Source organism: Gasterosteus aculeatus, chromosome 21 (genome assembly GCF_964276395.1).
Source record: "Gasterosteus aculeatus chromosome 21, fGasAcu3.hap1.1, whole genome shotgun sequence".
Classification (NCBI taxonomy): Eukaryota; Metazoa; Chordata; class Actinopteri; order Perciformes; family Gasterosteidae; genus Gasterosteus; species Gasterosteus aculeatus.
This window is the reverse complement of record NC_135708.1, coordinates 11,290,220-11,304,947: the sequence shown is the minus strand read 5'-3', so window position 1 is coordinate 11,304,947 and position 14,728 is coordinate 11,290,220. Positions and strand designations below refer to the sequence as shown.

At 44.2% G+C, this 14,728-nt stretch overlaps 1 protein-coding gene across 2 annotated transcripts; it reads left to right on the top strand.

Moving 5' to 3' along the window:
* Window positions 1-751: 751 nt before the first annotated feature.
* On the top strand, window positions 752-4,680 carry bloc1s5 (biogenesis of lysosomal organelles complex-1, subunit 5, muted). Of its 2 annotated transcripts, none has more exons than XM_040167712.2 (5): window positions 752-1,262; window positions 1,460-1,542; window positions 1,978-2,098; window positions 2,527-2,585; window positions 2,901-4,680. In XM_040167712.2, the coding sequence occupies exons 1-5, from the start codon at window positions 1,244-1,246 to the stop codon at window positions 3,066-3,068; spliced, it is 450 nt and encodes a 149-aa protein (XP_040023646.2). In that variant the 5' UTR covers window positions 752-1,243; the 3' UTR covers window positions 3,069-4,680. The 2 variants fall into 2 exon arrangements, with proteins under 2 accessions (XP_040023646.2, XP_077953074.1); XM_078096948.1 differs by having other exon boundaries at window positions 964-1,262; window positions 1,460-1,515.
* The last annotated feature ends 10,048 nt before the right edge of the window (window positions 4,681-14,728 follow it).

The following is a 14,728-nucleotide window of genomic DNA, read 5'->3' as shown; positions in this document are numbered from 1 at the left end:
TTCTCATCTAACCTACTGTATGTAGATAATTCCAATATAAAGACTTCTTGATGAATGCAAGTTGTACTTAAGCAACTGCAAATACACGCGTATATGTCCCAACTCAGAAGTCAGTCTTTAGAAGTTAGCCATTTGTCTTGGTATAGGGCCTGAAGTGTTTAATAATTATTATACAATTATTACAATCGTCCTTCTACGATGAGTTTTTAATAATCATCAATTTATGCTTTACATATACGTTAAAATAAATTTATAATCTCATTTTATGGTTGCCATGTTTTAAGAAATGCTTAATAAACCATTAAGTATAGAGTTAAAAACACCAGCTACTGGGATTTTTCACAACCTGGCAACTTCAAAGATATTCTTATTAATGGCTATAATTGATAAAGCATTCATAAATTAGCCCAAAACCGTGGGTAGACCATTAGTTGCCATGTGTTGATTACGTAAAATGACTATGATTGAAATTACCCAATTGGGGAAAAGTTCACACAGAATTGGGAATAATATACTGTATACTGTTAAATCAATAAGTCAGGATAAAACGTATGAGTTTATATGTAATTAAACATATCATTGCATACTTAATAATTGCACAGTTGGATGTTTTCTGAATAAACAAGTAACGTGTGGCATTGAGTTTAAAAAGTAGGTTCTTGCATCACTTTGTTCCGCAGAGCAAGACTGACATCTGCTGTCCTCCGTCACCCAAACATTTAGACACAAGCACGCGCACACATGATCTTTTGCCCAATTTTCAAACTTGTCTTGAGCTAATGTGCAGATGAGCTGCAGATGAGCTCAAAAAGACCCAAGACAGAATTTCGGACTAGTTTTTTTTTTTTTTTTAATGATCGCAAGAGTCGCCCTCCACGTATTAGGGTGGATGGGACACCCCTCTCCAACTGACTTGGTTCAGTCCACAGCCTTGCACCCGGAAGTAGTAGTAAATATTTACTCAGCTGACTTCCATTCACATGACCACAATTAGCAAAAGACCAGTGCAGTTTTCTTGTTAGAATCACATCGTAGCTTGTATGGATTACTGTATAATTAAAATATAACCTACATTGATGACAAGTAGTTTAGGTCAGCTAAAAAGCTCCTTCGCTTTCACTAGCGAGACCAGCTAGCTTAGCATTTGAGACATTCAGGGCTAGCAAGCGAATAGCAGCCGGTTGAGCTAGCTGCTCCACAGGAGACACAACTTGCAATCAAAGAGTCAGCAGAGTTTGTACCGATGGACAAGGTGGCTAAAGGTGAGCGTCACTGTTTACCTTTAATCCTCTGACCTTTTCCAGCGTGCAGGTTATGAACAGCACAACATCACAAGAAAGGAGTTATTCTGCTGATGGTCCTCATCACTACTTCTTTGTAATACTGTTACTGTAAAAATGTTGCATCCTGTGTCGTTTGTGTTGAAACTGACTGTAATGCGAGTGGTTTGGTGTTGCAGATGTGGGGGACATCCAGTCACGGCTGTTGGACCACAGACCGATCATCAATGCAGAGGTCCGATACTTTGTGAGAGAGTTTGAGGTACTTGTCATGAGCGTGACACTTACGTCTTATTCACGGGGCTGCAGACCTTGTTGAAACTCTTTGCATTACTTAGAAATGTGACAGCGTGCTGGTCAAGTGCCTCTGATAACAGATGGTTGGACTTTTTACAATCTTTTCTATGTGTAACCTTTAACCCCTGTCACTCATTAGGCTTTACATTAGATACGTAGAATCTACATGTCAGTTCAGTATGAGTAAAACTAGCAGTAACTACACCTACATCCGATTGCTACAAATACATACAAATATGTTGCAAAAACGGTAAAGAATTTGGGTGGGCAGGACACACAGCAGATGTGCAAACACCATTTGTTGTTCTTTCTCTCCCTCGTTTTAGTGGATACAAAATGTTATGATGTTTTCCTTGTGGTACGTCTGTGACAACAGTGCGCTTTCCTCTGCTGCCGGTAGGAAAAACGTGGCCACAGGGAGAGCAGACTGCTGGAGAACCTCAACAAAATGGTCCCGGAAGCAAATGAGCAAATGCTGCCGACAGATTTAGAGCGCATGCTGTCTGATGTTGTTAAACGTTGTAAGTCTCCTTAAGTTCACACTTCATAGTAACACACTTTGTAAATTGCGGTACTGTTTCTTTGTATGCTCGACATGACATCTAGTCAGACACTATCATTTCTTTGGAAAAGTTTTGGGGCCAACCTCTTTCCAATAATTATCAGTGATTATTTATAGTTCTGCGTACTGATGGTTAATGACACTAATCGTAAGTCATCGTAAATCACAATTCATCATAACGCAACACACTGTTTCATGTAATTGTGCTTATTTCTGAATGCCTATTATTGTAAAATCACACAAGAAACCAACTTTGACAAACAATGGAAATAATAACAGATTATTCCACTGTATATATTGTGTTAGATCAAATGAAAATGTCCAAATATTAAGAATATTATTAATTAATTTATTATATTAAGAATATTTCTTTCTTTTCGCCCAAAGTGGAGGCCGCTAATCACATGGCAGAGCAAGTCCAGCAGAGGGAGCTAGAGGCACAGAAGGTAAAAACAACTCAAAGCGAATGACTTCAACCACAGGTGGACACATAATCATATTGTTGGATTGCGGACTGTACGGTCATTTATGATATTGTGAGCTTATTGGATATAAATAGCACATTTACGATGACTGCTAACCGCACGCCTCATCGACACTGTTTATATAATCAGAATATATCGTATCATCATCTGCCTTCTATCATCAGCATCGTCGGGGTACAGTAGTGTGTGAACGCAAGAGAGTGTGACAGGTCAAGTAGTACGAGAGGGAAAAACTGAGACAAACCCCGTTGTTCGCATCTCCTCGTGTCCTTCCAGAGCACCCACCTGCAGGGCAACATGGAGCGTCTGAAGGATGAATGGGCGGAGTTTCTGAAGGAGCAGCAGAGATTAAAAGAGGAGGTGGATGAGGAGCACGCCAGGGCCGTAGGACAACTCAGCGCCCAGTACAGCGAAAAGAAGAAGGACAAGTTTCCCCCCCCTTAATCGGTAGCAATGGTGTGAGGGAACATCCTCCCTTATTCAGCGCGTTTGGTTATGGACGAACGAACCGCTTTGATCTGCAAAGTTTATGGCTGGCATGAAATGTAGGTGCTCTGCACAAGACTCAACCGATGATTTTCCAAATCCTAAAAATGAATGTGTGATGTGACGATGTGGGATTTCACATCAAACTTACACGTCTTTGTCTTTGTGGCATCTTCAGAGTAACCCTAAAAAGTCTGGAATATGTCATTTTTAAACAAGCAATCAGTTGGTTGTTCCTTGGCTGTGAAGTTTTCAACATTTTGTGATTTTAGTTGATGCCAGCCTGAAGGTTGCTGATGATAAATTTGCGTCCGCCTCAAGTTGAAAGGAGAACTGAAGTTTGGCACCACGGCGAGATGTTCCAAGCGCGGGAAGCCAGATCCTTAAACATTAGAAAAGCTCGCCTGAGCCGCCGTGTTTAAAGCACCAGTCAAGTGTTGTAGAAACAAGCTGAAATAAAACACTTTCCAGAACAAGTCATTCCTCACCGGCGCGCTCGTGTTTGGAACATTTCACCTCCGACATTAACTTCAAGTAAACCAACTCTCTATGAAGTAACTTTCATTCTAAAAGGCCTTTGCTGAAACCAACAATGATTGATGTGCGGCAGCTTTTATTTGTTTGCTTTGCCACCTCGAATCTGATTCGAATGAGTCACAAATCCAATATTTGTATTCTGTTTAAACAGAAAGAAAAAAAGAAATCAAATTTTGACTTTCTGCTTTAAATCATTTTCTGGTCATGTTTACATATAAACATATATTTATGTTACATAAAGCCGGCGATGTGGGTCACGTCCCCGTACGAGGACATGAGGTTTTAATGAAGACGATGGTGGATTCTTCGACAGGTTGATGCATTCCTGACATGGCTGAGAACAAAATTCATCTCAGACAAAGTTATGAAGGAAATATTTACATGCCCCCCCACCCCACCTCACCTCCCTTTACAACACCACACTCCCTTAAACTGCATTGACACCTCCGCTGTCGAATGTCTTCTCTGATGCGTCAGGTTTGGATCTCGACTCTCGTATCCCCTTTCATAGAGAGCTGCGGCTTGTTTCCATTCGGTTAGCGACGACCTGCCCCCCCCCCTCCTGCTCTACATGTGTGTGAGTCGGACATGGCTGGCGTCAGAGATCAGAGAGGGGCCAGAACGTGCCAGCAGATGGACGTCCTCTGTGTGTGTGTGTGTGTGTGTGTGTGTGTTCGCGTGCAGGCCTCTCCTCCGGCTTCAGTGTCTGCGGCTTTCCAAGGCTAACGAGGAGCGACAAGACGGAAACGAGCCACCTTTTCGTCTGCCCTGTTTGCTTTTTTGGGGGTTTCGCTGGAAAGAAACGAAACCGTGGGAGCACGTGAAAGGTCACCATTAAATACACGTGTGTGTCGGCTGTTTACGAGTAGTGAGCACTTGTTGGGCTTGATAAGTGCAGGATTTATACCTTCTGCGTTGAGTTTTGGTATAAGTGAAGTCAGATTCAGGAGGATGTTCAGAAATGCTTTGGAAAAGGTTGCAAAACCGATTTGTAATTAAGTCCACACAACTAATAAAAGTGATCTAAAGACAAGTTTCACAATTCCTTCTGCAGGTCAAATCCACAAAATCCGGCAGGTCGTAGTAACCTTCCACCATCTTCAATTGCAGTAGGAGACCACTGCTGTCAATAAACTCATTGGCATTAAGCAATCTGGGATTTAGATGAAGGGGGGGGGGGTGCAGGTTGAAAAGTGGAAAGTGCTGAAAGTAAAAACGTGCTGTCTTTCATTTCTAGACAGAATCTGGTTCATTTTGATACGCTAAGAGGAAACTGTCAGTCACAGAAACTTGTCGTCTGCGGTGACCAGTAAGACAACTCTGTGTGCAGAAAAGGGTCCGGCTCAAATCTCCTCTCATCCTCCTCCTCGAGGCCTCTGGAAGCGTTTCGGAGTTTCCGTCTGCAGCGTGCATCGGAGAGCAGTGTGCGCTTCCTGTTTTGAAGAGAGGCCGGTGCTCTCGGGGCCACGGAGCTGCCGTTCCCTGTGCCAACACAAGCGGGGAAACGGGGGAGACGACAGCGGCACCCAGCTGGAGCTCCGCCGGGCAACGCACACAGATAAGAGGTGTGTTGCTTGAAGCAATCTGATACCCTTTCTGAAAGAAAAAAGAACCTTCCACATCCACTGGAAAAGATGAAATGTGACACGGGGGTAAAATGCGCAGTTCACGTATGTGCATTTTACTGAAAAACAGGATCTGATTCTGGTCATTCAACGCCGGTTTGAGAGCGACAGGAAACTTGAGTGACAGTTTTAGTTTGATCAACCCTCAACCTACTCAGACATCTGCTTGTAACTGTCCAAATCTTAACATGTCAATGAAACTGCATTTGACACTAATCACACCCACATGAACTATGTGAGGTGTTCCATTAGGAATATACATAATACACCATCAATGCGATGCACGTGGATCATCATCACGATGACTTTGGTCTCCAAATGTAACATGTTGAATGCACAGCTCTATGACTGCTAACACTGGATACGATGAGCTTAAAGCTTAAATATACAGGTAATTGTCATTGCAGGATCTCTCCACCCTCTGTATATGAACTGGACTCCGTCCATGGTCGTTTCCCGTGAGCTGCTGGAATGATCAGACACAGTGTTTGAGCCCACTCGTGCTGGAGTGATATTTTAGTGTCTATTCACTCTCCTTTACTGCTGTAGTGTTTGGAAATGACTCAAATACCAGCAAATGTTTAATTTCTTTAAAAAAAACAGATAAAATACACATGAACTCGCAGGACCGCTAGTTTTGTCGACGCTGACAGCAAACTGGCTCCATCAAACATTTTTCTTTCTGTCGGGCTCACCTTTCAATTCAGTCGACCGATGAGAAGAAGCAGATCTAACAAAGGTTTTCACTTTTTTGTGTCGGAACAATGGAGAGCAAGTGGTTGTTCGTTGACCTTCCCGCCAGCTTATGAGAATCTATCTGCCTCCGCGCGCCCCCTCTTTTTCTTTTGTGCTACAGGCCCCTGCTACTCAATTACTAAGGGGTCCAAAATGAAAAATGCCATTGAACAAAAGAACGACGAGTTAATAACGCGGCATAAAACCGCCCCGGGGGTCCGCTGATGGCTCTCGGGTGGATGGTGAAGCAGGTGGCAATATGAATTCTTTGACTACGGCAAATGCTCACCCAGTGGATTTCTAAATGAGAGCTGCGGTAAAACAGATTAAGGAATTGATATTTCTCTGAGGGAAAGTTGCGAGGCACGCTGGATAGTGTCAGACTCCGGCGGCTCCAGGAAATGAGTGGCATTTAAATTGAATCACTGGAAAGAAAAGGGAAAATTAAACGCCCCACTTTTCACTGTGACAACAAGCACTGACATGAAGGCCGACACTACAACGCGCCACCTTTTCATTCTGTACAGTGAACACCGCCGGTTTATTAACTAGATTCATCGATCATGTGATCGACACACATTCCATTGTGCAAAAAAAAAAAAAAAAGGGGCTCACTTCGCTGAACTGAGCGCGTCGTTTTGTGTCTGTTCAGTTTCATCAGACAGCCTCGCTAATACCACGGCAACGTGTTCCTGCCAGGTCCAAGGAACGCAGGTGAGCGTCCAAGAGCAACAAACACCTCCCAGACAGTGACGGGGGACAAACAACGGGCAGAGAGGAGAGCGGCCCGTCATCGGCCTCCACAGCTAAACAAAGCTGCTGTCGTCTGGATTCCTGAGCCAGAGAGGAATGTCTGGCTTCATTGCCGACCACATACCTCCAACGTGACTTTGATTTGCTCTTGAGGTATCGTTCGGATGTTATCTAGTGTTGTGCTTTCAGTGGCTCTAGTTTATTAAAATAGACTTACAGTGTTCAAATAACAGTGAGAATAAATGGCGTTATAAGAAAAATTGAAAAAAAACAACAAAATTCACCAAACAGGATTGTGTAACCTGCGAGAATAAAGTGTGAACCTCACACTGACACATCACCACCCTTTTTATTTGATGAAACTCTGCCTTTATCATTTTCGTTGAGCTCTATTTTGGTCTCAACACACTGAGGAAAAGAAAACATCGAACTGCTGGACCCTCACGAGGAAACTGCAAAAATAATGTTTTGTGTGTTTGTCACGACAGGTGACCCCTTCAACATGCAGGTAGTCATTGTATATATACAGAATATTTTTTTATAGCCACTTTTATTATCAGCTCACTGCACATTCAGTTAGAACAAGCAGCTCAGTCAAATTACTTCCTGCCCGCTCAGTGCAAGCTGGATTTATGGAGCCTTTTCGATCAGTTATTTATTGCTCACTACCCGGATATTCATTTATGGACATAAGTTAAGGAACAGCGAGGAGAAAGGACAATATTTTATAATTGAAAAGGAAATACTTAAAAATCCCAAGTGTGTTGTTCATGAATTCGGTTAATGTCGGTGAATGTAACTTCGTCAGAACTTCAGCCATACCCACACAAATAAATTCAGATCGTTTGGGAAGGTTAAAGAATAAAACTTCACTAAAGTTGGAAGACGTTCTCAAGACTAACACCCTTCTTAGTGTTAGTCCTAAAACTCCACGAAGACAGTGTGAAATGGCTGTAAATAACAGTGAAGGTGGGATTCTCCATTCTTCAGAAGATTTTTGGATGCCCCTGTACCTCATTATCAATGCTATGCGTAAAAACAGGATTATCCGTGAAAATGTTTCGGATGCTAGACTGAATAATGGAGGAAAAAGATGAGGTTCCACAGTAGCCAACATTTGACAAAGGTAACCAAGCAAAATGATCCTTAAAAAGAAAGACAGTGGAATTTCTCCCCTGTTGTTGTCAGAGCCGGCCCTCCGCTCTCTATGAATGATCTCACGATGAGATCTCCAAGGAGCATCCAATATCCCACCTACCTCAGCCCCTAAAACCCAATAAATCATTCGCCTGTTCTTTACAAGCCTGCGTGTGTGCGTGTGTGTGCATGTGTGTGTGTGTGTGTGTGTGTGTGTGTGTGTGTGTGTGAGGAGGGCGTCCCTGCTGTGGCTCACAGCTTGAAACCACTCTGACTGACAGAACAACGAGGCATGCGGGAGGCAGGGGAACAAGATGCATGCGTGTTTGGGGTGTGTGTGTGTGTGTGTGTGTGTGTGTGTGTGTGTGTGTGTGTGTGTGTGTGTGGATGTGATTCCTTTGCAGCGTCCCCGTCTGAGTGCGAGTCAGCCTCTGATCCTGGCTTTCTCCAGGGAGGCCCTGGCTTTTGGCAGAGGAATGCATGGGATTGGGCTCCTCCAATAAAGGCAACTCTCTTTCAGGGGCCCCGGGACGGCCCCCGGGCTTCGCTTTTCAACGTTTCCCCTCCCGTCTCTGAACCCGAGTGGGTTGCTGCTTCGTTCCGAGCGTAATGGCTTTACCTTCACGCTGCTGCAGAAAGACACAGAGGAAGAGAGAGAGAGAGAGAGAGGTCATGACCTCTTGTTAGAGCTCAACATGATTTGGTCTGTCGTCGAGCAGGTAATGCAGAGTCCCAAACACGTAATGTATGTACGAGCCATCTGGATTTTGAACTGGCTTAAAGAGAGGACAGAAAGTAGAAGATGCATTCAAAGAAAAGCCTTTCAAAACACTATTTTGAACAGAATTTTGAGTTAGATGAGAAAATCGACAGCCTCATATAAAAGCTACAGCAATTAGCTCAGCTGTTAGCTGGTAGCTTTCATGTGTTGCTTACAGGGGGGGCGGGCAGGCTTTTCCCCCCCTTGCTTCCCATCTCTATGCTAAGCTAAGCTAAAGGACGGCTGAAGTTGTATTGATCTTATCTTCTTTCTCAGCAAGAAAGCCAATAAACACATGTTACCAAAATGTTGAACAGTTTATTTTAAAAGTCACAAAGAACCTCCACTTTCCTTGTTTATGACTTTGCAACGTCTCCTTCAACGATCCGTTGAATACATCGATTCAAACTCCAACCCGTGGCTCCGTGGTGTCGTAGCAGATGTGTGGCCAGAGTACAACTATTCTATCTGTTAGCTGTGATAGAAGAGAGTGAGGCGATAGACGGACACAAAAGGAGAGCAGAGGAAAAACACATCTGGATAGAAAACCTAAGAAATGGTGAAAGAAAGATAAAGCAGAAGTCAGACCAAATCAAACGGAGGTCATGATGCAACAGCTGAGGGAGAAAGAAGGGAACAAAGACAGCGAAGAAGGATGTGAAAGCCGTGATGGGAGAGAGAGGGCGACGCAGAGGAGGGAAGACCGGTCCGTGGGCCGCAGATGAAAGCAGGCGGCGAGCAGCAGCTCCGGGCCGATCCTCCCAGCACCTGCTGCCCCGCGGCCAAGGCAAACACTTCATTCCAACGGACAAACTGCTTACCGGCCCTGCGGACGCTCAGATGTGCAGGCTAAACACTGGGCTTCCTTAATAAGCTTGTTTTTTAGTCACTGCCCACGCAGGGTGACACAGCCCGGCGGGGCACACGCAACTTGTGCGATCGTTTCATTTGCACATCTGCTTAAGAGCGGAGGGGATCCAGACACCTGTCAGAATCACGTGCTCACTTTAAGTACCCGCGGGCCGATGAGGCGTGCATACAATAAGAGACGTTCACAATAAGTCACACACACCCGATTCAAGCATCGTGCACGTTCTGCCCACTGCAATGCAGCGCTGCTGAAAGGTACCCAGCCTGCGGTTGGACCTGAGGCAACACGGAGCGGAGAACAAATCATCCTTAGAAAAACAGTAAACATCTGTTTTGTGACTTGGCCGCCTCTCATTGGCAATGTCAGCCTGACCTCAACGAGGCTGGGCCCCTTTTACATTTTCCATGAGAGCAAACGGGAGTACCAGTAAGTGTGTGACAGCATCTGTAATTTCTTTTCTTTTTCAAAAAACGCAGGGAAAAATAAAAACAAACCTTGACGCAATGAAGGCAGTGTCTTGACTGCGTCCAAAAATAATTAAGAAGCATGGACAGTCTGGACGTACGTAAGTCTCGTTGGTTGTAGGTGACATTTACGGTTCCCGTGTGAAGTACAGTCGGCTTGTGTCTACACGGCCTCCGCTGGATTCGTAAGTCGTGAAGGATTTTTATGGACAAAATAATTGTGTCGTCCGCTATTGATCTTTATTGGGAAATTCTGTTTTCTATTTCAGAGGCCGGCCCTGGCAGCGGTAAATGTCTTGCTCAAGGGAACTTTAGTAAGCAGTATGTGTGGGCTTCAAGGAGATTTCTGTTTTTATTTTTACCAATACATTAATTTGTATAGCACACAACATTTGATTAGGCTGATAAATCAATAAACCCTTTTTTGAAACAGGATAATAAAAGGAACATAAAATAAATGCTAAACATCCACTCATGTACAACTCATTTGATTAGAGCTTTGGAATAATCAAAGATCCGTTGAGTTACAAAGACCCCAAAGCACAATGACTCATTTGCAAACTCTATTAAAGCATTCGGCCGAGCTAAAAACTTTCCCACCGAGGCACCAGGCACCTCGGTGATAAGCAATCTGGAAATACCAGGATATTCCAGGTCCTTTTTCCCCCCTTCCTTCTCTCATTGTCTTTGTCCTCCACCTTCTTCTCGCTCTCTCTGCCCCACCTCAACCCCCGCACAATGTGGCCCCGCACATCCTGATGGCTTTACCGGCAGGAAGTGGGACTTTAACAGTGAAAAGGCTCAAAAGGCGTCCGTGGAGTCCAAGTCGATGCGTCCGGCACCACCTGTTCAGTGGTGCGCCACTTCTTTTATTCTTCAGGCCCTTGTCGCCGTATGGACATGACTACAAATGGCCAGTGGTAGTGTGCGTGTCTCGTGGCAGGGCTTTCCACAACTTCATGGCGTGCAGTGACCGTTCGCTTTGCGCTGAGGAGGCAGCCAAAGGTGACCGTCTGAGGGAGTAACAAGTTGGAACAAGTGTCCTGCAGGTCGGCCGGCTGAGGGATCGTTCTCAATAAGAGTTGCAGATCGAATCTGTGTTGTAAATAGGTTTAAAAACGAGCACGTAAGCTAACAAAGGCTCGGAGTCCACAGCCGTGCTGGCGGATATCGCTGTGAATGAATTCATGTGTTTTTCACTAACAAAAACGAATGTATTTCATATCCATTGAAGCCCCGGGCCTGTAATCCACGCAGGCCTCTTGTTGCTGACAAACTTCTTGTATGAAATGTTGGATCTTTCGCCAAAGCCTTTAGGAACATTACGTGGCCGTTTGTGTTGTTGATTCAATTTCTCAACTAACATTTGATTTCAAGGAGCAGCTTTAAGTGTCCGACCTGTTTACTGCAGAGCAGTTTCCAGCGGGGGGAGGGCGGCTGACCCTACACACAGGCCGTCTGGAAAATGATGGTAATTCCAACCCTGTTGATACCTGAGGAGACTTGGCACGGCTTTAGTCGTCCGCCCGGATCCAGCAGGGAGCAGTAGAACCCGAAAACACTTGGGATACAGCCGGGGTTGTCATGGTGATCCACAATAATATACGTGCTTCCTTTCATTTGACTTCTCTCTCTTTATTACGCCCCTACAATAAATATTATTATTTATTCTTACACACTTCATTTTCGAATAATTCTCTTTGTTTCTCTTTTGCGACTTTCTTTATTCTTTTAGCCACACAGATTTTTTTTAGAAGGCTTTCAGAGTTTCTGGGATTATTCCATCTATGTGGGAGAGTCCTTTTCCTCACAGGTGTCTGCTGCAGCGGCTCTAGTGGGCTGTCTGCAAATGACATTGGTTCCCCTCCTCTGGTCACATCCTGTGTCCCGGATATGATTCTGCCATGATTCTCACTGTCCCGAATGGAAACAAGTCTTTGGCTTTGGATACCATGATGTCCCTCTGTGTGGGACGAGAAAGGACTTCTGCAGAAAGACTGTCCAGGAAGATAATTCCCAGATGTTTAGGTGACAGAATTAGATTGGGTCAGAAATAGCCAATGTTCCAGAGAGTGTTCTCTTTAAAGGATTTATCAGGGTGTTCGTTGGCAGCGCTGTAAAGCAGAAAGAGTTGACTGAAAAAAAATATGTTAAACTGTCTTAATGCAAGAGTTATGCCGACATTGTATTACAAGGCCGAGATAATGGGGGAATTAAAAATATAATAATTTAAACTTCTCATTGCGCGATTGTGGTGTGGCCCACACACACAATCCAATATCCTGTACCTGCATTTGTATACAGTGTATTTTACGTACCTCTACCGAGGAATGTGTAGTCTCTTTATGAAAAGCGCCTGAGCTCCCTGCATAGAGTTATTGCTCGCTCTCTGAAGTTAGAGGCCAAGAACAATATCTAAGTATAGCGTGGACTGTTTTCACATTCACACACACACACACACACACACACACACACACACACACACACTGCTCTTCTCTGTTATTCTCAGTCGCTCAGTTCTCACTTTCCCCCCGTTTTGCCACCTGTCGACTTCTGCACTCTCAGCCACTGACTTCAAGCAATTAATAAAATAAACACAATGTCCCCGGGTCCCAAGGGTCCATTAATCTCTCTTTTCCCTATTACACAACACTTTAACTATGGCCCGGCAACATGTTTGGTCATCCACAATGGGTAACCAGTAGACACCCACCACTGTGCAGCCCCCCCGCTTCGCCACACAATATTTAAAATGTGTCAGCAGCAATTTGGCCGTGTTTATCACAGCCACATGACATGTTGAGATTAAATAGTGATGTGTGGTTATTGGCTTGCCATGGTAACAATAGAGCCCATTTGGGAGGGTTGAGCCTTTGAGTAGATGTTATTTATCATGTGAAAAAGTCTAGGAAAATAATCTCATATATCATTTTTCACCTACAATTAGCCATGAAGGCATTTGCGTTTCCCAGAGCGAGCAGCGGCTGGAATGTGAGTGCGGCGAGAACCACGGGTCACGAGGGGATGTCAAGGCCCCTTTTTTTTTAATATAATAGCTCAAATAAACTTTAGTGGGTGGGAGTTCTCGTACTGCTGACACCTTCATGTCAGCGCAGTGGACGAAATCAGAGCAGGAACATGATCACAGCGCTCATAACAGTCCATATATAAATACCGTTGATGTGAGGTGGAAGGTTCAAGAATGTGGCACATAGACTGTATTTTTCAAAATGATTACATGAACCAAATCTTTATGCTAAACTAGGCGGATTAGATTAAAATTTTGCATGGAGATACGTAAGAATGGTGTCAATATCGTTATTAACTAACAGCAAGATAGAAGAAAATTCCATAAAAGTTCCTTTTCCTTAGCTTATGATTTAACTCTGAGCTCATGCGGCAATTAGTCTTCAGGCCCACATGAATGGAGACGAATCGCTGTGCTTCTTATATGATTGTGAGGCCCAAAAATCACACGGGTTTCCTAGTCTGCTCCTGGTATGCGGGGTCACGGGCAAAAGGTACGACATTTCAAGTTCTCCAAATACTTTAAAGCTTTTACAGCCAAAGGTTAAAGAGTGTTTCCTGTTGGCCTCAAGGTCAAATGCCTCTTATTATATATTGCTTCTCCATTGAATGCTTGTGTTCCCTGCGGACAGAATACTCGCGCGTGTGTGTAACTCATCGTGCATGTTAAAAAGTGGAATTTCAATAGTTATCGAGGGGATGGACGGACAACTTCCCGACACAACGGCCTCAAAAGTACCGGAACTTCATAAGCACCTCAGCCTGTTAAAACATATATTTCAAACACTGACCTGTGCATGGTAGAATCGTTTTCACCCACATCTAGCGTATAAACATTCGAGAAAGCCTGGCTTCATGAAAGAGATGCGATTGTCTGCAGTGGTGTTATATAGCGCGGTGTGCTCAGGGCGACACCTCCATCTGTTTCCATGCTGTAACCTCCTCCTCTCCTCATCCCACTCTTCCTGTTGTCCGGATGAAAGGAAAAAGTGGAACGATCAAAGGGAAACACTGCACACAAGAAGGTTGTCTCCATTTGCTTTCATGAAATCATGACTTTGTTGAAAGTCAAGCGCACGGACCTGCCAGAGAACTGTCAATGCGTGAAGCCAGCCGCCACGCGCTGCTCTGGGAACAGACACGCACAACAACACCGTTGTGCGAAATAGATGCATGATTTATGCACACTGTCACCATTACGCGAGGCCACAGCCCCCACGAGAGGAACTATTTATCCAGGGCAATAAATTGGATTAATTATATTTGCCTTACAATGTGCTCACTCTCAAGCATCGTTTTCCATCGTTGAGGAGGCAACTCTGACTCACATCTGACCATCGGTGTAGAAAACCAACACTCCATCTTTCATGTGAACCAGCAGCGATGTGACACCTGAGCTGAGCACATGTTTTTATAGTTTTAGCAAAACGCTAACTTCTCCTTTTAATCCTGGGTTTATTTTCATAATATTCATCGTTTGGTGGATGTTTTACTAGATTCATACCATTAGGTATTCAAAGAGTGGCCAGTTTGTTATAGAAAGCCTTAGGTGTGAAGGAAACTTAAGACTGCCTGCCAAAGCGGTGCAGTCAACCAGAACTTAGTGAGCCATCTATAATCAACCAATTTGGCTTTTCTTTACTATACCAGAGGGGGGAAAACTCTCTAATGTCTCTTAAATTATATCCTCGAGACGTTTTTTTCACTTA